The sequence below is a fragment of the Myotis nattereri genome (assembly GCF_964212035.1).
Source record: "Myotis nattereri genome assembly, chromosome: X".
NCBI lineage: Eukaryota > Metazoa > Chordata > Mammalia > Chiroptera > Vespertilionidae > Myotis > Myotis nattereri.
The window spans coordinates 124,279,597-124,303,959 of record NC_138078.1 but is presented as its reverse complement, the minus strand read 5'-3'; the positions used below and the strand labels follow the sequence as shown (position 1 = coordinate 124,303,959).

The 24,363-nt window shown below is 37.8% G+C and overlaps 1 protein-coding gene across 2 annotated transcripts in view; it reads right to left on the bottom strand.

Moving 5' to 3' along the window:
* Positions 1-24,363, bottom strand: part of SLC9A6 (solute carrier family 9 member A6) — a 57,741-nt gene that overhangs the window by 19,728 nt on the left and 13,650 nt on the right. For both annotated transcript variants that reach the window (XM_081080897.1, XM_081080898.1), the window contains exons 3-12: positions 24,191-24,268; positions 23,851-23,927; positions 23,434-23,546; positions 20,995-21,100; positions 12,883-13,024; positions 7,817-7,922; positions 7,432-7,520; positions 5,570-5,683; positions 2,197-2,308; positions 1,095-1,248 (exon numbers count right to left, since the gene is read on the bottom strand). In XM_081080897.1, the coding sequence (XP_080937023.1) occupies positions 1,095-1,248; positions 2,197-2,308; positions 5,570-5,683; positions 7,432-7,520; positions 7,817-7,922; positions 12,883-13,024; positions 20,995-21,100; positions 23,434-23,546; positions 23,851-23,927; positions 24,191-24,268 (1,091 nt within the window). The remainder of the gene's footprint in view (positions 1-1,094; positions 1,249-2,196; positions 2,309-5,569; positions 5,684-7,431; positions 7,521-7,816; positions 7,923-12,882; positions 13,025-20,994; positions 21,101-23,433; positions 23,547-23,850; positions 23,928-24,190; positions 24,269-24,363) is intronic.

Sequence of the window (24,363 nt, the reverse complement as noted above, 5' to 3'; positions counted from 1 at the left end):
TAAAATCTACAAAGGCTTTAGCAACATAGGCTGTTGTATCCATGGAAACAATGCAGAACTCTTGAGATACAAGGGAGCTTTCCAATTGAATACATTAACGAGTTTGAATCTAAGACAGAGACCTCACAATCTCGACCTTGGATTGTCAGGTCAGAAACCATGGTGATCATAAAGATGAGAAATAATGATTATATCTTATATTGATTAGGGTTGAGATAGGCAGGACTGTCTTACAGGGTGCAGAAGAAAAATTTTGATGATCCAATCTGGTGATGTGGATCAAAAGCTTTAAACATATGAATATTCTACATTCAAGCAATCCACTTCTAAGAATGCATCATAAGGAAATAATCAAATGCACAATGGTGTGTGCATTTACAAATGTTCACATTGTTATTGGTAAGAGTAATAGCAAAAGCCTCAAATGTTAATGGTAATAGCAAAATCCTAGAAACAATACAAGGTAGAGATTTGGTTAAATAAATTATAATACAATAAATAAATAAATAAATAAATAAATAGCCATTAAAATAATATTATTTACTAATAACATAAATGCCCATGCTATATTACATTTAAAAATAAGGTTTTTTTTTGTTTTGTTTTGTTTTTAAATATATTTTATTGATTTTTTACAGAGAGGAAGGGAGAGAGATAGAGAGTCAGAAGCATCGATGAGAGAGAAACATAGATCAGCCGCCTCCTACACATCCCCCACTGGGGATGTGCCCGCAACCCAGGTACATGCCCTTGACCGGAATCGAACCTGGGACCTTTCAGTCCGCAGGCCGACGCTCTATCCACTGAGCCAAACCGGTTTCGGCTAAAAATAAGTTTATAAGAGTACCTGCAGTATTGGCCCTTTTTGTTAAAAATATATAGAATGTATAGTAAGAGGTCTGGAAAGACATCCTTTAAAGTGTTAACAATGGTTTCTTTTGCATATTTTTCATTTTTCTGTACTACATGTTAGTTTTTAAAAGGAAAACATTAAATATTATAGATTTCTTAAAGTTTAAAAATTTATCATGATTAAAAGAAAATAACCTGAATTATAATTTAATATGGAAATGAGGTCCCCAATCACTACTTACCTTATATGCAAGCATGACAGCATGGCAGTGGTACCACCACCAAATACCCATACGGTAAAAAACACAATCAGAAGTGTGGTGCTGAACATCATTTGCCGTGCATAAGTGGCAGTATCTCGAATGGCCAAGGCAAATGCCATTGCACCACGAAGGCCTAAAAGGAAATGGAAGAGGCATTTCTTCAATAACTTATTACCAATGTGAGCTTCGTAAATTCAGAGAAATTTCTGAGAACTTAGAGGGGTGTGAACAAATACATATGTACCAATAAATGGAAAAGTACCAATAAATGGAAAAAAGTACCAATAAATGGAAAAAAGAATTAGTAGATGATACTGACATACATTGATCTTTTAACAATTTTTTGAAATTTATTTTTAAATTTACATACAGTAAAATTCACTCTTTTGGGTGTATAGTTCCATAAGTTTTGACAAATGCATAGAGGTGTGTGACCACTAACACAACCAAGACACAGAACAGTTTCATTACCCACCCACCCCCAAATTCTTTTGTTCAACCTCTTTTTAATTCAACCTCTCTGTCACCCTGCCAAACCCCTGGCAACCACTCATCTGTTCTCCATTGCTATGCTTTTGTCTTTTTCAGAATGTCATAAATGAAATCATACAGTATGTGACCTTTTGAGACTAGCTTCTTTCACGCTGCATAATGCCTCTGAGGTTCATCCATGTTGTAAGTATCAACAGTTTGTTCTTTTTAGTGCTAAGTAGTATTCCATTGAATGGAAATACCAGTTTGCTTATTCATCCACCCATTGGAACAGAAATGGACTGTTTCTGGGTTTGGGTAATTATTAATAGGATTGCCATAAACATTCACATACAGATATTTGTGTGAAAGTGCATAAATCTTTATCTTCTCAACTATGTCTGACATGTAGGAATTTGGAACCAGAACATTAAAATTTTCCCATAGAAGGGAATACAGACACTAACTTTTTTTTTTCTATTGGAGGTTGCAACTTCAATGTTTAAGGGAGTAATATCTTACCAGCATATCATTTCCATTTAAAATCAAGCTGGCATATACATTGTGAGTGGTTTCTTGGAATGGGGAAAGAGAGGGAGTTATAACTTACCAGCAAACATCATCATGTGTTGAAAATTTGATCCAATCTTACTTCTTCTACCCAAATTAAGTAAGAGGGACAAGGGGTAAATATTAGCAGCTCTCCCCAAGAAAATAGCAATCTAAAATTATTAATAGGTTAAGGGTAATTTCTTTTTACTATATTATTTAGACTCTACATTCAAGATGGTGAAAGACTATCTTAGGAAGCTGAGTTTCTAACACAGTCTTTCGATTTCTCTAACACAGAGCAGTACAATGGAACTTTGTACAATGATGAAATGTTCTATATCTGCATTGTCCAACATACTGACTGCTCTAAGTGTGGCCAGTGTGACCTAGGAACTGAAATTTTATTTCATTTAAATTAATTTAAATTTAAATAATCACAATTATTTGTGCTTATTTAAATTTGTGCTTATTTAAAGGTTAGTTGCTACCAAATTGGACAGTGCAGATCTAACATATAAGAAATTCATGAGATGAACAGAAACATGTTTAAAAGCAGAGATTCTTGGGTATAATCTTAAGATTATTACTACAATAGGTTAATTCACTGTAATTGTCAGTGTTAGTAGGAGGAAGAGTAATATTGGCTAAACTTGCCCTTGCTTCCTCGGAACAAAGAAAAGGGCAGCTCAAGCACCTTATACCACTGAAATTTCTGCTAGCTCCGATGCAGTCCTCTAAGTCTATAACTTCCACCTGCTTCAAAGGGAAGGCTTAATGGTAATTCAGAATGGTTTTAACAACAAAAAAAAAACCCACACAATTTTAGTGTCTTTTATTCCAGTTTGCTGTCTATAGAGACTCTGCTTTACAATTACAATTTTTATCTCAGGAGTTACAATATAATCTCCACCCTATTTTCTGAAAGATATATAAAGGAAAATCTAAGATTAAAAACAAAACAAGGATGGGGAAACAAGTGCTGACCTAAGTACCGTTGGAAATCATTAGCATCTGTAAGGCTAAAGGCAAAAAGGAACTGTACATAAGCATTATATGCTCATTGGTAAAACTTCTATCTTGTTTAATTCTCAGTTAATTTGGATCTTTGTCACATGAAACCAAATCTAGGTCCTAACTAACATAGCCAACAAGAGAACAGCTCTCCCTTGTAGGGGTCAATTTTCATGGTAGGATTTTGTATCCAGAAACTTCAATTCCTAACAGACTCAGAAACCTAGGGAAAATAATTAGCCTTATTTCCGGTTAAGTACAGTGGAGCAAGGAACGTGACTGTTCAACAATTTCTCAAATACTAGCAGGATATGGAGTTACTGATCTCATGGGAGTCTTCAGGCTAAGGTTCTTCTCTTATTAATAGGGCTTTATCTTTTTTTTTCCTGAAGTTCATTCCCAGAAGACTAAGTCTCTGTAGAATGGCATTCACTAATACCTCACTTTCTAACAGAGATCCTACTTAGAGCTTTAAATTAAAAAATATTTCTGCTAATCTCTTTGGCGGAATCTGTATTCTGAGGTGGTTTTAAAATATTTCTTTTTTAAAATCACTAATTCAAACATCCTCTCTATTTTTTTTTTCACGTTTTGTGTTTATCTATCCCACTTGGATAGTTCTTCCACCTGTCTGGGACCTCCAGTCCAAAGATTCTATTACTTTCCCCTCACAGTCAGTCCTTTCCCTGCTTCACTTCCCTTCTTAAGCACATCTTTTTTAAAAATATATATTTTTATTTATTTCACAGAGGGAGAGGGAGAGATAGAAACATCAATGATGAGAGAGAATCATTGATCAGCTGCCTCCTGCATGCCCCCCACTGGGGATCAAGCCCACAATGCGGGCATGTGCCTGACCAAGCAATTGAACAGTGACTTCCTGGTTCATAGGTCGATGCTCAACTGAGCCACACTGGCTTGGCTTAACCACATCTTAATAATATTCTGCAATACCTGACATTCATTTGTCTCTTTCTGTGCTTTCTTTGCCTTGAGCCCGAAGAGCCGTTTTCTTTGCACCCACTTGACAAAACCCCAAACCTAGATGGAATCAACTATCTCTTTCCTCCACGCTTACAGCTAAGTACTCCAGGTTGAAGTCATACAACAGGGCAGATTGATTCTACTGCTAATATCTATTCCTCAGACTCAAGTGGGTCCCTATTACGGCTCAGCAATCCTACAGCATTTCTTTGGTCAACTCACTGTCCCATTCTCTAAAACAACTATTTCTAAATCTTCTCCACAAAACTCCTGTCACCTGTGGAATCCAGCCTCCAAGATAGTCCTCAAAAATCCCTCCCTGCAATTATTCACAGCCTTGTAACATCCCCGTTCACACTGCACCAGGGTCCACCTGTATGACCAACAGAATGTGGCAGAAGGGATGATGGTATATCACTTCCAAGGTTAGGTTATAAAAGGCACTTTGGATTCCATCTTGGGGCTCTCTCAGCTCACTCCCTCTGGGGGAAGCAATGTTATGAGGTGCCCCATGGAGAAGTCTGTGTGGAGCAGAACTGAAGCCTCTATCTAACAGCCGTGTGAGTAAACTTGGGGTGGATTCTCCAGCCCATCAAATCTGCAGAGTCCCAGCCCAGAGAGAGATTGCAACCTCATGAGGGATGCTGGAGCCTGAAGAGCCCAGCTAAGCTACTTCTAGTATCCTGACTCTCAGAAACTGTGATATAATACATGCCTGTTGTTGTTGTAAGCTGCTAAATTTTAGGGTAATTTGTTACATAATAGGTAACTGATAGGCCACCTGCTCCTATCTCACTTTCAACAGATAATCTCACCTCATATTTTATAGATTAAAATAGAGGTTAGCAGTCAGGAACACCATCTTACAAATGTGCCTACCCTCTCCTGGAGCCACAGTGGAGTTATTCCTCCTCCCAGTGAAGGCCAATCCTTCCCCACACGCTCTGGATTTCATCTCCTCCTGCCTTCTCATGAGGCTGGCAATACTGATTGTTCCCTTTCATGTACTCAGCTTCTCTCCTTCAACTGGATTTTTAAAGGCTCAACAAGAATGAGGTTGGGGGCAGGCGGCCTCCTTCAGCCTTTCACCAGCTTTCAACGACCCTGTGGCATAGACTGCACTGCTCCCCAGTATCTACACTCTCTTTCTTCGCTTTCGCAATAGAGGACAAACATTTTATAGTTTTCTCTTTTGGAATTAGCAGAATGGTAGGAAACTTTTTTTCTGTCATTTCAATCTATCCGTATTATTTGTGCAATAAACAGATGAAGATAGAATAAACAGAGCAGAAAAAAAAGAGTTAAAATTCTTACTTGTACTGAGAGGAACATCTTATATATTTAAATGTATTCTTGTCAACTACCCCTCTAGAAAACACATGCAAATCTCAATTTTTAAAAAAAGTTTTAAAAATAGAACAAATTATAAAGGATACAAATGCTCCTACTACAAATGTTGGGTTAAAGACATGATTCTGGAAGGTGAACAGTGTCAGTCCCATGTAGGAGAAGATGAAATTCTCTGCCAAGAAATTGAGAAGCTCAAACAACTGAAACGAAATGTTAAAAGGTTAGTCCAGTAAATAAATTAAGTTATACAATGTGAAAAAATGAGTATTACTAAGACAACAAAACAGATACTTCAAATATGTAAAGTTCATGTATATCCCCCAAAATATGTGATTCAGAGGGAAGCAAATGTAGTTATGACATTTGCTCTGACAATTTTTCTTTTGGAATGTTCCTTGTTGTCCTGCCATTACCTTTGTCTACCTTTCATCACTTCCCACCCATAATGCTGCAAAAGGACCCTAACTGGTATCCCTGTCACCCATCTGTATACCCTTATCCAATTAATCTCTCTAAATATGGCTGTTTCATAGACACTTTCCTCTTCACAGGCCCAAGTTCAAATTCTTTGTCCTGGCATAGAGCACTTCATGACAACTCTCATATTGCTGCCCTGCTGTGTGATTTCACTATTTACCTGGGTCTTGTCCTTCATTTATGGAATCAGTGCATCATTGTCTTGTGCTCTGTACCCTCTTTCTATGATAGCTTTGTAGCTCATCAAGCCTCAAACCAACCCCCCTGCTTCTCTGAAATCTGGTATGACATGTAATCTGAAACACAAAGCTAGAAGTTCTATTAGTCTGCTTTTTAAAATCTTTATTGTTTTAAGTATTGCATATGACCTCCTTTCCCCCCGATTGATCTCTTCTAGCCCACCCCTGCCCCACTCCAGGCCTTCACTACCCTATTATCTGTTTTGTTTTGTGTGTTTTTTATGTACACCAGCTTCATATCACCAATAAGACTGGACACTGTGACCTTGTTTTTTTTATTCCCCACTCCACTGGGTAGAAAAATGCCGCCACCACCCCAGTTGATTATCTTCTCTATACTTATTGCACTGAACTAATTTGTAAAAGGGATTTGTAGCCCCAGTGTATAAGAAGCCTAATTTCTTTTGAGGGGGTGGGGAAAAAAAGCATATGTCAATCACTAAATTTGTGGTTCCAGAAAAAAGAAGTACCTTTGCTCCTGCTTTGTCATGAGTCCTCTCCAGGCTAATCTCAAGTGTTCTAATCATTTGGTAAAACTTAAATCTTCTATTTCTTAATGTAATCATAATCAATTATGCATCTGTTTCTATTCTAAACATTACATATTGTTCATATCTTTCCACCATATACCTCATAAGACTAGAAAATGCTATGCCTAGCTCCTTTATAATTCCCTTCAGGTGCCTCGCACAACTGTGCATTCAAGGCCACATGTAGCCCAACCCCTGATGTTTTCACATTTCTAGAAGTGCCTGAAGGACATTAATCTCTGTATCACCCAGCAGTAGATCCAGTCAAATTAGAAGTTAAACTTACCAACGTCAAACAGCCATGGTTCTAGTCAGACCTGACTAGAAAAACATTCCTCTTAAAAGTCATTAGGTTAAGAAAACAGGGAAGGAAGCTAACTGACACAATCACAATAGTCCCTGGCTATTCTGGTCACCTACCTCTATCCTAAAAACTGTCACCCTTCAACCTGCCAATTCCATCTATTTCTGGGGTCAAAGGAAGAGGAGCCAGGTGGTGACGGCCTAGGGCGGGATGGGAACTGGGTGGTGGGGGGCAAGGAGGGAAAATGGGGAAGACATTTGTAATACTCTCAATAATAAAGATTTAAAAAATAATAAAAATAAAAGAAGAGGAGTCAGAATGAGTAGGCATCATTTTGAACAGATTTGTTTCACTACAGGGAGAAAAACTTTATTCACAAACTATAAAGTTTATCTTACCTGTTTAGTTCTATGCTGAGACTCTGTGGACAAATTATTGTATGTATAATGGGCCTGTGTGATGCCACAGAACAACACTGCAACCACTCCTGCAATGACAAAGTGTTCAAAGTTCACGTGAAAGGAGAGTTCCCGACTTTTCTATGGAGGTTTTTATTTTACAGAAGCAGATTATACGCTGAGTGTTGACATTTTCAGTTGTGACTTACTTTGTTGAGACATACCACTTCCATTGAAAATCTTTTTTACATCCTAAAGTTACAGCATATATCCCAATCCTAATAAGTGTGTTTAAATACTAAAGGAGTTGGTCTACCAGTAGAAAAAATTACTAGCAGAGTCACTCTCTGTAAGGGCTTACAATCAAAAGGAGAAAGTAACCTACCCGTGAAACCCCATGCTTCAGCCAAGAGGAAGGTACTCCATGACATCAAGAAGAACAAGCCTGTCTCCAACAACTGGAACTCCCGTAATTTGGTGAACTTTGTCACGTAAGATTGTCAAGGTTGGTAACAAGATCTTAATACAGAAGTGCAACTAGAAAAAGTAATAGTCAAAGCAAGGCAACCATGAAAATAAAAGAAGGCTTTACCGCCTAACACAAAAACCACAGAATAAAAAGGCACCAGAGTGAAGCAACTCTTAAAATGAGCATCTCACTGAGTGAGCAGCCATCCCTTTCACGAAGAAGTCTTACAGCTTAGTCACTCTGATTGTTTTATGGGTATCATATGCCTTGCCAGAAACCACACAGTAAAGGACAGGTAGAGATGGGAGCAACAGATCAGATACACAACATGCCAACGCTGATTATTAATCTGTGACGCAAAGCAAAAGAGCTTCCATACTTACAGCAATTTATATTTATTTAAAATGTCATTTCCATGAGATTTTCTATTTATCTGATGCCCTAACATCTCTGTGATGCAGAGCATTCCATGATGAAGAAACTGAGGCAAGTCACTCACTTAATACTAGTCTAAAAAGTATTTGCTAGTTGACAATGGAAGGGCCTGTGTGAAGCTGTGACAAACCTCAGGCTGAAATCTACATTCAATTCAATAAACCTGTACTACAACGAAAATATTAATAAGATATACTTCCTACCCTCAAGGAACTGTAATGGGGAAGAGATACTATTGGGCCTAGCTCCTTCGAAGAATTCTTTTTACTGCCCCTTTGTGCCTCAATTCACCTGTAAAAAGCCATAAGGCAAGTTCCTTCCAGCACTTAGCTGAAGTATAGCAAACTTATAGAATCTTGAAAGCAGTGTTAGTTTTATATGAAAGTGTCTTAGAAGTTTTAGAGCTGGAAGCTCTTTAGAGATCATCTAGTCTGAATGATTTTCCCTGCTGCTCCTACCCTCCACCTTCCTACACAGAGGACCCATGAGGTGAAGTGTCAATGCTTCTATACCAGAAGCTCTAGCAAGGCAGAGGTCATGTCTGTCTTGTTTATTTTTGATGCCCAGGAGCATAGCAGCTGGCATATAGTGGGCAATAAAAATGTTTTCTGAATGAATACAAAAATGACTTGCCCAATATTGCAAATTGAAAACTAATGGCAGTGTCTAGGACTCTGTAGTAGAAGGCTAAAATTGGTGAAAACTGAGATGAACTCCTATCTACCTTAGCCCAGGAACCCTATCTAGTTCAGTTGGCATAACAGTCATAGGTTTCTTATTTTTCCTTTTAAACAAACAGCAAAAGACTGCCAGGCTGAACTGTAAGGCGCAGCTATAGGGTTAAGCCTTGGAATGTCCTGTTGGCAAAGCCACAAACAAGTCCCAGCTTAAAGGGCACAGTCCTCTTAGCATAATTAGGCTTGACCTTATGATGCTCCCTAGATCCTTCCTAGGTAGCTAATGGGCTGTGGGAGGTGCAGCAAGTGCTGCCAAAACAAGTGAAACTCACAAGAACATTGTAACTATGGTGACCACTACCTTGTTTACCTCTGGCTATAAAATAAAGGCTCAGCTTGCCTCTGGATCTATGTGGCCTCAGCCAGGCACAGGAAGATCCACTTAGACCCAGCTTATTCTCTCTGTTATTTCTTCATCCTTCACTGCCCTCACTCAGGCTTTCGAACCCTTGGCTGAGCTGGCTCGGCACATGTGGCACCCAACGTGGGGCCTGAGTTCAGGGGAACTACAGTTGTCAGGTGAAAGGTGCTCCAGTGAAGCATGTGCAGAATACAAGAAGGAAGGTAAGCAGCGAAGTTCAGTGATATAACTAGGTGTAAAATATGGGAAATTCAGGATCGCAGGAAAAGAATTTATACGTGTCTATGCTTAAGGCTATGCTCTAAGCATGGGGCTGTTCTGTGAGGTATGAACAGCTTTTCGAGTTGTTGGGTTTTGTGAGTAAAATCTGCCCATGGTTTTCTGAGGAAGGAAAGGTAAATATAGAGGCATGGGAGAAGGTAGGAAAACAACTTAAAGATCATTACATAGCTGAAGGTCCAGAGGAAATGCCTGCCTCTGCTTTCAGTCTGTGGTCCCTGATTAGGGACTGCCTAGAGCAGGGGTGGGCAAACTTTTTGACTCGAGGGCCACAATGGGTTCTTAAACTGGACCGGAGGGCCGGAACAAAAGCATGGATGGAGTGTTTGTGTGAACTAATATAAATTCAAAGTAAACATCATTACATAAAAGGGTACGGTCTTTTTTTTTTTTTTTTAGTTTTATTCATTTCAAACGGGCCGGATCCAGCCCGCGGGCCGTAGTTTGCCCACGGCTGGCCTAGAGCCCACTCCAGAAAGGGAGTGGACGAATGTGGCAGGGGAATCAAGACAGATGGGGGAAGGCTACCAGAGGCTTCCAACTCCACCTGTACCGTCCGCGCCTCCGCTGCCTCCTCCAGTGCCTGGGGCTACAGCTCCTGTGGGAGAGAGCCCTCCTGACAATGCACTTCCTCCCAAATAGGAATGAGGATTGGAGGAAGCTAGGGAACAGCGCCAGCAGGTTTGGGATAATGAGGGTCTGGTGCAAACATTTGGGGAGCTTACTATTGCTCATAAGCCTCTCCTTTTACCCCCTATACAAGCAGCTAGAAATGAAAGTCAAAGGGCTACAGGGAGTGGAAACAAGCAGCCTGGACTATGTTCAGGATGCAGGAGAGGAAAGCAATTTGGTAAATGACTGATGTTGATAATCCAATGTACCCTAGGTAGGGAAACTTCAAGCGGGGCCAGCCCCGGTCCCACCAGACAGTAGAGTCCTTACCCTTGACTGCACTGCAGCCTTTCCAGCCAGCTCAGTAAACCTTTATCATGCCACCCCAGGAAGTGCAGGATTGGCAAACTCTTCCTGGGGTGATAGATCAGGACTCAGGTAATAGCAGAAAGTGCCAAGCCTACTCTTAAAATGGATATAAGATAGCATTTGAGGGTTTTCTTTTTAATGCTTGTTTTGGATTGAGTAAATGGATTTTACTTAGTTTTAACACATCAAAGTTAGATCTTGATACAAAAAGAAAAACTAACAGTTTGACTCAAAGTTAAGGTTTTATTTTGAAGTGCTAAGGCTCAAAAGTAGAACCAATTCACAATAAAAATGTAAAGCTGCATAATTTGCAACTTTTTAAGTTAAAGTAGAAAGTCGTAAATACAGAAGAGCATGTATGTTTATATGTATTTAGGAAGTCAGAGCTATTTCTTCAGGTTTCATCATACCATGTTTAGTAGCCTATTCTAATGAGTTCTTACCCACTTTAGCCGAGTTAAACGAAGTTGTCTTATTGAGTCTTCATGTGATATCTTCTGATTTAACATTTTGGAGCACCTGACAGCATTACCAGGGATGAGGAGGAATGCAGTAGCAAGCTCTAAAATGTATACCTTTATATGAATGGTCAGAATTCCATCAACTATAAACATTCTTTATGAATGGTCAGAATTCCATCAATATAAACCTTTTTTATAAAAACAAAAAAAGGGGGAGAAGAATGTTACATGTTAAATTTTTTGAATTACAATGCAGAGAGTTGTACAGCGGCCGAAAGGCATTGGGGCTTCCTGTACAATAGCCTCTGCTGACTTAGCCTGGCAAGAGTTTTGCACAAACCAGTCAAGAGTTTTACCAGATCTAGTAATGATGTGGGGAAGATGTTGTGTTTTGTATCTTTCCAGAAGGAGCAGCGCAGCCAATTTGGGTACCAGAGTGTTACGTGTGCCACCACAATGGGCCCAGAGAAGCTCCTTGTCCCATCGCTCAAAAAACTGAGAATTGCCCTGATGACAGCAATACAGAAAAGGAAGATGATGAAGGCTACGTGAGGGACCGAGGTTCCAACATAGGGTCAGCTAAAGAAGTTAACAACTGAGGCCCAGCAGATGGTAGAAAAGCAAGATGTGGAAGCTACTCCCTCAATAATGTTTCTCGATATGCTAGCATTGGTTAGCTGCCAGTCTTCTGCAAAGTCTTGCGCAGCCAAGTCCAAGGACTCTGAGTAAATTAGCAAAAGAAGCTTTCATTTAGCAGAAACTCACTTATTGCTGTTTTACATTGGCATTGTTTTGTTATTCTTACTAGTTTTAAAAATGTTAACACATTGGCACTGTTTTGTTGATAGCCAGAGCTTTATGTTTAAGTTTTAAAATGTTAACATGTCTGTAGTTTAGGTTTTGCATTGGCACTGTTTTGTTATTGTTTTAATAGCCAGAGTTTTGTTCTTGATGCTTAAGTTTTACTTTCATTAAAGTAGCTTAAAAATTTAAAAAGGGCAAGATGTGGGGTGCGGTTATAGGGTTAAGCCTTGAAATGACCTGTTGGCAAAGCCACAAACAAGTCCCAGCTTAAAGGGCACAGTCCTCTTAGCATAATTAGGCTTGACCTTATGATGCTCCCTAGATCCTTCCTAGGTAGCTAATGGGCTGTGGGAGGCGCAGCAAGTGCTGCCAAAACAAGTGAAACTCACAAGAACATTGTAACTATGGTGACCACTACCTTGCTTACCTCTGGCTATAAAATAAAGGCTCAGCTTGCCTCTGGATCTCTCTCTGTGCCCTCAGCCAGGCACAAGAAGATTCACCTAGACCCAGCTTATTCTCTCTGTCATTTCTTCATCCTTCACCATCCTCACTCAGGCTTTCAAACCCTTGGCTGAGCTGGCTTGGCCCACTGAACAGCAACACAGAACACTCAGAGTCTCTTTGAAATATATCTGCCTTTATATCAATTTAGTCTACAACCTTAAAATTCACCCCAAAGGGTGACTATGTCTAATTAAACCTTTGTAGTGAAAGTTTGAGGGCATGTTATCCTACATAAAATAATTATATTATTTTCTTTATTGGTAAAGATGAATACCTAATGTTTTCAAACCAAGTACTTAGTTATAAGGTTAATAATTATAACACAGTGCCAATTATGGAACTAGGAGAGACCATAGAACACAGCATTCAATTACATTGTTGGGTTAATAAGAAAAGATAAATATTATAAAAGGATATTAAAGCTGTCACCACTCCAGTAGCAGCACCCATCGCAAAAGATCCACTGAAGATCCCAAGGAAAATCCCAATCGATTTGAACATGGCTGTGACATCAAAGGTGTGGCTGTTGTCTCCAGCTGGCTGGTATGCCACTATTGAGCTACAAAGGAGAGATTGCTCTTACTTCTAGAAGCAACTTTTATTTTAGAAACATTACCTAAAAATAATTACATGAATAAATAAATAAAAACACTATCTAGTGTAGAACTTAAAAGATGAAATCAAAGGGGGAAATCAAAAGGCACCAGAGTGATGTTAGTGCTGTACTTTGGATTCAAATTGCCAAAGTAAGGTCAAAAGGTTAACAAAACACTGTGTAGTGGCTCAAGCTAACAAGAAAACTCAGCTTTTACATAAATGACAGTTTTAGGCAGTAGAACATTTTAAGGTCCTCTATATGAAAATTGTACTGAGCCTTTTCCTCCAGCCTCTGGATATTGTGCAGTACTATCCTTTTGTGACTGTTTAAGATTTATCAATACTGAGTGCCTGAAAAGCCCTAACATACTAATGTGAACAAACCAATGAAAAAGTACACTTATTTCCAGCAGAGAAATAATACTCAATCCAGTCACATTTTGTTATTCCTATGGGGGAAAACAAACAAAAAAAGATGACTGAAGTATCTTTTCAACTTTTAGAATACCAGAATTGGCCCAATGCCTAACATATATTCACTCACTGAAATGGACTTTTACAGGAAAAATGGCTTAAAAGGCCTTCCAAGAAATTAGAAACCACTCAACAGTACTTTTAGCATACCCAGCTGGACCATCCACCTCAAACTTCTTAAAGAAAGCCACTCTGTAAGAGGTAAGATAGGCAATTACAGGAGACACCCTCCATCTTGAACTCACAGTCCAAGTCTGGTCTAAAATGCCTCTTTTAAAACAGTCACCCCATGAAACAGAAATAGCTGAGAAAATCAATGTTGGGAGAAACCAAGATGGCAGCATAGGTAAACACTGGAGATTGCTGCCTCACACAACCACTTCAAAAATACAACTAAAAGACCAAACGGACATCACCCAGAACCATACGAAGGCTGGCTGAGTGGAAATTCTACAACTAGAAGGAAAGAGAAAAGCACACCGAGACTCAGAGGAGGCACAATGCGGAAGTAAAATACTAAGGTGCGGAGGTGCATGCGGAGTGGGCTGGCGGCTGAGGGCGCGGTTGTCGTTTTCAATTGGGAGGGAGTCTCAGGCTCTGAGCTCTAGTTCTGGGTGAGTCTCTAGAGACCCAGACTCATACGGGAGAAAGGGGGACTGTCTGGCATCGGTCGGAACTCGAGGGCAGCTTTCTCTCCAAGGGGCTTGCAGCGATTACCGGGACATTGAGAAGCAAAGCCACTGAGGGCAAGACTGAGAGCAGCCAGAACTGCTAGCCCTGCCCTGTTTATCCCGTGTGACCCGCCCCGCCCAAGCCCTGCAGGGAGGCTTTTGCTGGATAGCCTCAGGCAAAGGCTAGATTAGCACCTCCCTAGAGATCCAGGAGCCAGGAGCCACCCAGAGGTCAGAGTGGGACCATCCAGTTTGCAGCTCCGTGGAAATATAAAGCACACACTCAGGGGGCAGACTCAGTGAGCACCAAAGCCCCATTGAAGCAAGTCTTGCCCCAGAGGGGTGTCTCCAGCACAGAAGTTCTCCCACTGCAGACACAGCTGATTCTCACAGCCAATTGGCCTGGAGGCCAATTCCTCCCAGTGATAACTACAACAATCAAGGCTTAACTTACAACAAGACTGTGCACAAAGCCCACAGGGAGGTGCACCAAGAGTGTCCTCCTCAGGTAATTGGGGAGGCTGAATCACTGGGCCCTAGAGGACACTTAGCACAGAAAACCACTTTATCAACACAGGGAAGCATAAAAAATGCGGAGACAAAGAAAAGGACACAAATGACAGAAATGGAGGAAAGCAAACTACTGGATATAGAGTTCAAAACCACACTTTTAAGGTCTTGCAATAGTTTTCTAGAAACTGTTGATAAACTTAATGAGATCTACAAGAAATCTAATGAGACCCTCGATGTTGTGATAAAGAACCAACTAGAAATTAAGCATACACTGACTGAAATAAAGAATATTATACAGACTCCCAACAGCAGACGAGAGGATTGCAAGAATCAAGTCAACGATTTGAAATATGAAGAAGCAAAAAACACCCAACCGGAAAAGCAAAATGAAAAAAAAAATCCAAAAATACGAAGATAGCGTAAGGAGCCTCTGGAACAGCTTCAAGCGCACCAACATCAGAATTATAGGGGTGCCAGAAGATGAGAGAGACCAAGATATTGAAAACCTATTTGAAGAAATAATGACAGAAAACTTCCCCTACCTGGTGAAAGAAATAGACTTACAAGTGCAGGAAGCGCAGAGAACCCCAAACAAAAGGAATCCAAAGAGGACCACACCAAGACACATCATAATTAAAATGCCAAGAGCAAAAGACAAAGAGAGAATCTTAAAAGCAGCAAGAGAAAGACAGTCAGTTACCTACAAGGGAATACCGATACAACTGTCAGCTGATTTCTGAACAGAAACTTTGCAGGCCAGAAGGGAGTGGCAAGAAATATTCAAAGTGATGAATGCCAAGAACCTACAACCAAGATTACTTTATCCAGCAAAGCTATCATTCAGAATTGGAGGCCAGATAAAGAGCTTCACAGATAAGAAAAAGCTAAAGGAGTTCATCACCATCAACCCAGTATTATATGAAATGCTGAAAGGTATCCTTTAAGAAGAAGAAGAAGAAGAAAACGGTAAAGATACAAATTTTGAACAACAAATACACATCTATCAACAAGTGAATCTGAAAATCAAGTGAATAATCTGATGAACAGAATCAACTGGTGATTATAATAGAATCAGGGGCATAGAAAGGAAGTGGACTGACTATTCTTGTGGGGGAAAGGGGTGTGGGGTATTCGGGAAGAGACTGGACAAAAATCGTGCACCTATGGATGAAGACAGTGGGTGGGGAGTAAGGGAGGAAGGTGGGGTGGGAACTGGGTGGAGGGGAGTTATAGGGGGAAAAAAGAGGAACAAATGTAATAATCTGAACAATAAAGATTTAATTAAAAAGAAAGAAAGAAAGAAAATCAGCATTGCCAGCAGGTCTTTGGCAAGAGTGTCCACCATTACTAAATCAGTTCTCATACAAGTAAATTAACGAACCAGTATTTTTATAAAAAGTCCAGACTCAAAGACATCATACAAATCATTTAAAGAAAAGGAGGAAAAAACCCACATTCCTAAGAATATAACGAATTCTCCCTGTAGTTATAGCAATGTTTTCTTCTGATTCAAAGCTACAAAATAAGCTGGCTGTACCATGTACACCAAGTTCTTTCTATAGCTCCCCAGTTAGGTTAAAAAAACAAACTAAAGTTTCCTAATTTTACCTATTTTATTGAAGTAGAGCACTAACATCAATTTCTGGTAATGTTACCAAGAAATTTCTGAGACTCAATCTCAAATGAAAAAAATTAAACATCTGCATTTAAATGTTCAAAGTGACCAGATCACTTTGGGACCAGTAGATTTGATATTGTTTCAATAAATACAAAATGGCCTTTAATGTCATGCTTTCTTACCTACCCATAAAGGACCCCATCACCATAAATGAGATGTGACCACATTATAACATGAAAATATAGCAGCTAGCTGGAGAAAATAAAGGATATTGCTACAACAACCTTTTTTTTCTCCCTGATGACAGTTTTCAAAATGCTGTCTAGAACTATCTAATGCCATGCCTCCTGAGACTGCCTTCCCTGGATTAGTTCATGTATATTCAAGATTCACATTAATCATTATTTTATGCTTCAATCACTAAAATGTATGAGAACACATGAAAAGCATGATGGGCTGAGAACAAATGAGAGGTTTATTTTCTTCTTTTTCAGTCAAATGTTGGCCTCTGGATTGAAACCCTAACTCATCTTTTCTACATCAATCAACATTTTATTTTGAGGCAGTGACATTTTTATGAATACTTTCTAAAAACATTCTGAAAGTAATATAATGTACAATTGGGGAGGGGGAATCACTCCACTACACTGACAGATCTATCATTTTCCATCTGTATTTCTTTTCCCTTTTTGTAACATTCATGCTATTTTATGTTTAGTTATAATCATAGTGAACATATGGTCATGAATTCTGCTTCTTTAACTGACAATGACATAAGAATTATTATAGTATCTCTAACCTTGGCTTTTAAGACTTCAAATTGGTCCAAATGGGAATAACATAAATTTTTAAAGCATTTTCCCACTATTACATATTTAAAATTTGCTTCTAATCTTTTTGCTACTACTAATAACAGTGTGAAAAAAACATATTTGTGCTTTTTAAAAAAATTGGACTATTTCCTCATGCTTCATTCCTAGAAATAAGGTATTACTATACCTATGCCTCTGTTTATATGTTGAATAACTGCTTTCAAATAGATCTGTATTACATTTTTGGAGGGAAATATGACTATATCTCTTAATTTTTTAGTGATCATATCCATTGGCCTAGAAAATCTACATCTAAAATATAACATACAGAAATAGTTTCAAGGATTAACAGAGATTTATACATACATATGTTTGCTGGAGTACTATCCACAATAATACAATATTACAAAAATGCCAAATATTAATCCACAGGGGATTGGAGAGATAAATTTGTAGTATATCCTTATGATGGAATAATAGAGGTATTAATATAATACAATGTCCAAGTGAAAAAAGTTAGTTACAGAAAGTATGTATAGTACTATATCTTTTTTGTTTAAAATGATTAATATATTTATATGTACGTTAATATCCTAATGGAAAAAGTCTAGGTGAAACCTTAATAATGGTTATTTCTGAGAGCTAGAATTTCAGGAATTTCCTACCTTGTCAAATTATTTGAATTTTTGTTACAAATGTATTAATTTTATGATCATAAATAATGACAAAATCTAAAACACAAAAGAGTAGGTGATATCAATTTCAATGTTAACACCAATGTATGAGTGCTCTAATTTTACAACACCAGGATTTCTCAATCCAGCATTATTGATATTTGGGGCCAGATAATTATTTGTTGGATGGTGGGTGCTGTCCTGTGTAGGATATTTAGCAGTATCCAACATAAAGTAGACTATTTCTATCTAACATACTTTAAAGGGCGAATGAAAGATGATAATAGACATATTACTGAGCACTCCAGCTAGTTACTTCTCCCAGCCAGCAACACAACTGGTTTCCCTTCGGGTTTTGGGCAGAAACTCATTTGCTCAGCTCCATTAAGACACCTACACTGCTAACAATGCCTTGATATGATATTCTCTAGATATACAGTCCTTCTCCACCAGAGTTCCACCAGACCATGTAATGAGTTAACTTATCTTCTATGAATCTAGAATAGTACTAGCTATGTACCATCTTTAAAAGAGAACTGAGAAAAGAAATCACTCGAATCATTCTCTATAAGGCTTATATTCCCTCACAGAACCCTGTTTGAGAAAGGCTATAATAGAAGGAGGATTGTGGCCCTTTGTCAGTTATTTTCTCCCTTAATACTATTCAACTGTTCATTCTCAAATTTGCAAGAAATACGTTACTTTACTAATGGGAAAAGTAAGGTACAGGGCACATCAGTTTAAGACAGGACCAGAACAGAGATTTTTCTGACTCTTCATCCAACAGACAATGAAGAAGGAATACTTATTAGTAAGATGATTAAGTAGCAGAATAATTATCTAAGATGAGGAATCCATGCTAAAGGTAACTGCCTGTACCTTATTCTTTTCATCTAGTGATCTTACATGCTCCTATGTACTGAAAGCTTAACAATCTTGGTAGCTTCATTAATTTTTATAGCACCTAAGTTACAGCCACACTATTCATTTCTTCCTCCCTTCAAATAATATAAAACTTTTACTTTGCATCTATTGTCATTGAAGGTACATATGTTCTGTATCAACATTAGTTCTAGCCTTTAGGCTTTATTTCTTAAATTTACATTAGCTATAGACAGCTGCAAAATGTCTGGCAATGAATATGTCAGAGGGGGTGGAATTTACATAAATCACATTCACCAAAAAGAATTGGATCTTTTGCATATCTTTACACACAATATTTAAGGGATCAGTGTTACCTTTCAGAAAGGATAATTTTCCACTTTGCAGTAAGGCATTGGGGCCACTCAAGCTATGCAAACCAGTTACTGGTTACTCTTTAATAGTTAATAAAGTGTCAGTTACTGGTTACTCTTTTATAGTTAATAAAGTGTAAATTAAGGAGAAAAATAAAGAGAAAATGTGGGCTTTTACTTTTCTCTCATAGAAAGTTCTGGTATAGGGTAAAGGCAAATGTCTATAAGATTAGATATTTGCTTAGTAGGAGTGGGTTGGCAGGTTTGAATTCCTCAGAGGTTGAGACCCCTTCTTTCACCTACAAACACCTTCTAATAATATGTATAGTAATTTCTATAATTATATTCAAATATTGCTCATTTCAATAATTGTCTTTAAAAAGGAGTATTATTTAACACTTCAAAAATTTAAAACGTGTTTCTGAAATGACTGTATTAAATAAGAGAAATTTTTTTAAAAACCACAATGAGAAATTTCTCAATAATCAAATTAGCAAAAATACAAAAGTCTTACAAATAGTCTGCTGGTGAAGTTACAAGGACACAGGCACTCCCATAATTTAGCACTTAAAGTGCAAAATGGCATAATCCCTTTGGTGGGCAATTTAGCGTTGTCTAACAAAATTTCAAATGTATTTACCCCTTAACCCACTAATCTTACTTCTGGAAATTTATCTAACTAATATACCTATGCATATATAAAACAGGTAAGTTCAAGTTTAATCACTGCAGCATTATTTGGATAGCATAGAACTGAAAACACTTTATGTTTCCAACATTAGGAGACTGATAAAATAAACTATAGTTTAATTCATAGTACAGTACATAGAACACTATATGCTCAAAACAAAGAATGAGAAAACTGTTTTGATATGGAAAGATTCCTAGAATACAATTATGTAAGAGAAAGCTAGGTTTGGACATATATAGCATGCTACTTTTAAAATAAGAAATGAGGCAAATAAGAATATTCATTCATATGTGTGCTTGCATTTGAATAAATAAATACTAGGATACACAGGTAATTGATAAAAATGGTAACCTAGAAGGGGCTAGGGGGACAGGTGGATGAGGACAGGAGTAAAAAAATTTCAATATTTACCTTTCTACATAGTTTTTATTTTTAAATCATGTGAATACATTATCTCAAAAATTTACTTTAATTCAAAAACTAAAAATTTCATGTTACAATAAAACAGAATATAAAATTATATAGATATATATGTGTGTGTGTGTGTATATATATATATATATATATATATATATAATCACAATTATGTAAAAATATCATGCATAGGAAAAAGAATAAACAGGAAATGTCCTAGAATATCTACATAATAAAAGCCTAAGCAACTGTTACAGCAGAACGACCAAAATGACTGGTCGCTATGATGTGCAATGACCACCAGGGGCAGACGCTCAATGCAGGAGCTGCCCCTTTGTGGTCAGTGCACTCCCACAGGGGGAGCGCCACTCAGCCAGAAGCCAGGTTCGTGGCTGGTGAGCACAGCAGTGGTGGTGGGAACCTCTCCCGCTTCCATGGCAGCGCTAAGGAGCAGCGAGCCGAGTGTTAAGAAGCAGCGAGCAGGCAGGCGGTAAGGAGCGAGGGGTCCTGGACTGAGCGAGGGGTCCTGGACTGCGAGAGGGCACAGGCCGGGCTGAGGGACCCCCCCCACCCCCTGTGCACATATTTCATGCACTGGACCTCTAGTTTACAATAACTGTCTTTAGGTGTTAAGAGTACATATTTTCTTCTTTCTTTTTTATCCCTGCATTTTCCATGTTATCTATAAGTATGCATTTTTTCAAAAGGGAAATAATGCCTCAGTTTTTTCAAATGTTTCCATTCATAATGCACTTCATTCAATAAGTGACTTTTGGTTCCTAGTACCCTAACATTCAATATATGGAATATAATAAGAAACAAACACTTACGAAGATAGCACTATGGCAACAGCATCATTGAGAACACTTTCACCAAAAAGAAGTGCATAAAGTTCAACATCAACTTGAAGCTCGTGGAATATGGCAAGAACAGTCACTAGCAAGTAGAAAGAGTCAGAGTAATATTTAGACATCATAAATATGACATATTCCCCTCTGTAGATGATTATAATTGTTATTTAGAAATTCATTTCTTTGTCTTAGAATTCAACTTGAATAAACATTCTCTTACCATATTAAAGATTCAGTAGTTTTATGTCAATATTTTTCTTTTCCCTAAATGTATACTTGCACAATCTCCTTTCTCTCTCTTACAAACAGCTGAAAATAACCTTGGAAGACTGAGTTGGACCACATTCTTCGTGTGAATGCTAATATTCTTGTCCTGTACATTTATTTTCCATAAGGAATGTATTCAAAATTTCTTACCGACCAGGTGATCATTAATCTTTGAAGAAGAATATTATGAAAAGCATTTCTGCTACAAACTTCATTTCTTCCTTGGAGCCTTATAACTCACTTCTATTTGACTTGCAAATTTCAAGCACACTGAGTTAGCAAAGATAGTAGGAAATGAAAACACAAGCTTGCTTTTTTAAAAACATGCTTTTATTGATTTTTAGAGAGAGGGGAAAGGAAAGGGCGGTATAGAAACATCGATGAGAGAGAAACATCAACATCAATCGGCTGCCTCCTGCATGCCCCCTGCTGGGGATCTATCAGCAACCTGGGTATGTGCCCTGACCAGGAATTGAACCAGCAACCTTCTGGTACATAGGTCGACACTCAACCACTGAGCCACACTGGCAGGACAAGTTTGCTTTTTGACCAGAATTATAGTTGCTTTATTTAACTTAATAAGAAGCCAACTATCATGCTATTATAGCTTGAGAAGGAAAAAAAAAACACACTTCTTTTATATGAAAATTCTTAGAAACTCTGATGAGACTGAAGTTGTGTTATAACTACTGAGTCACATACAGCTCACTCACTAAATAAACCCAAACAGGTGTATATGCCTTTATAATTCAGACTAACTATAACTGCCCAATTTTATATAAGTAAAAGATTTTTGCTTGGTCCATTCAGAACAAAACCATAAGGTTGAAGCAATGTAGCCAGTTCTATTGACTTAAATTCCTCATAGGCTTTAAAAAGTGGAGGACCTTGCTTCTAGTGATGACACAGAAAACAGAGAACACTGGCTCCTTGCAAAAACCATGCTATCTTCACATTGATAATGGAAGCAGTTTCAAATACTGTAATGAGGGGGCAGTCTGGATGGTCTTTAAGGAAGCAATTTGATTTTCAGTTTTAAAAATGCTAAGCTACATAAATATATCTCTAAAATGTCTTCTTATCTTTTAAAATAATCTCTTATAGAATGTAAAACATTTCCTTATTTCCCATAGTCATCAAGGTTAACACAGAATTCAGAGATAACCTCAGGATCCTACCTGTAATTGTGCTGGATGACAATAGAAGAAGGTGATTAACGTTCAGGATCAAAAGGTATAACAGAACAAACCTCTACCGAGCTTCTAAAGTCTAGTATAAGAAAACTTGCTTCCTCAGTTCAAAAACTGCAACCTAGCCCTGGCCCGTATGACTCAGTTGGTTGCATCCTCCCAGATTGCCAGTCAGGGCACATGCCTGGTTTCAGGTTCTATCCCCAGAAGGGAGAGTGCAGGAGGCAGCCAACTGATGGTTCGCTCTCATCAGTCTCTCTCCCTCTCCCTCAAATCAATAAAAACATATCAAAAATACTGCAACCTATGTTTCTATCCCTACCTCTTCAGCCTACATATTCTTTAACTGCCTAATTTGTAGCTGTTAAGCCCACCAATACTATATTCGGAAAACTATAACCTAACGCAGTACAATTAAAGTCACTCTTCAGCTGTGCTAATATCAAGACTATTTTATAATCATAAAGCCAATTTTATAAAAAAAATTCTTTTTTAGCACAATTGTCTTCATACAATCGTGTAAAAACTTCTTTTCTTACTCTTACATGCAATAGCTGAATGTAAATAGAAGATTTTTAGGGAACTGCTTTTCTAGAAGCTTGAAAAGAAGTATATAATTATTACCCATTTTTATTAATCTAGTTCATCTCCCATACCTAATCACTAGGAATAGAGACCAACCTAGAATTCTGAAAAAAATACCTTATAGTCTGTTTCCAAACAGCATATCAGATTATGTGGACCAGTAACAGGCAAATGTAATAAAGTAAACGAAAAAAAATGTGTTTTTAAGCCAAAAGGAACCATGAATTTTATTTTTCCCCCTCCATAACTGGAAAGTACAGTACTATGGGAAGTGCCTAATCATGAATTCTACACCTCAAAGGAAGAATTGCCCACAAATGTTTGCCAGCAAAACACTGTTCCTTAAGTACTTAATCTCCTCTCATGTAATACATACCTGGATCAGTTGCTGATACAATGGCACCAAACAGCAGGCAATCTGTAAAGTAAAAATCTCCCGCAAGTTGTCCAGTTACTTTCATCAGTGCTACACAGCCATACATTATTGACCTGTTCAATAAACATATTTCTACTTTAGAAAAAAAATCAACTGTTAATGAAGTTAGTATATAGTAAGAATAAGAAGATGGGTCCACTGTAGTACTTTGTAGCTAATCCCAAATTTAATTAATGTCATTTAAATAGGGTAATTCCCTGGCCTTAAGGAAAATTCAAATGATTTATCTATGTGAACACATTTTACTGAAAAAGTCCTTAGACTCATTCAGAAACACAATACTGCATAAACCAAATATGCATTATTTTAAAATTATAATTTGCAAGCTAAAACATGTTTTAAGCTGCAAGTACTTACCCAATTACGAAACAAGAAATTGCTGTTCCAAGAAAAGCATATGCTAGAATAGACCCAAGGTTTCGAAAGAAATGTCTCTGACAAAAGAAAAGATTACACTGTGTTAGAATACTTACCAAAAAAGGTTTTCTATTCTAATGTGCTAATATTAAATGCATTTTCATTAAAGGAAATAAGAGAACTAATATTTGTACAGGCATAAATTTCAGCATTTATAAAGGAGAAGAAGAAGAGAAGGTAGGGAATGTTGGGAAGAGTTGTCTGTTTCTGAAGAGTCAAAGATGATAAAACCCACGGAGTTTAACATTGTTCAAAGTATATGAAATACAAAAGCACTTACTCTTTTCAGACTATATCCTGCATAAAATATGATAGGAGGAAGTAATATGTTGAAAAATACTTCCGGGTCAAAAGTAACCTGTTAAAATAAAGAGTTCTTTTAGCAGAATTCCCTTATAGCACTTCATATTATATTATCACACTATCAAAAGAAAAAAAAAAGAAATGTTAAAC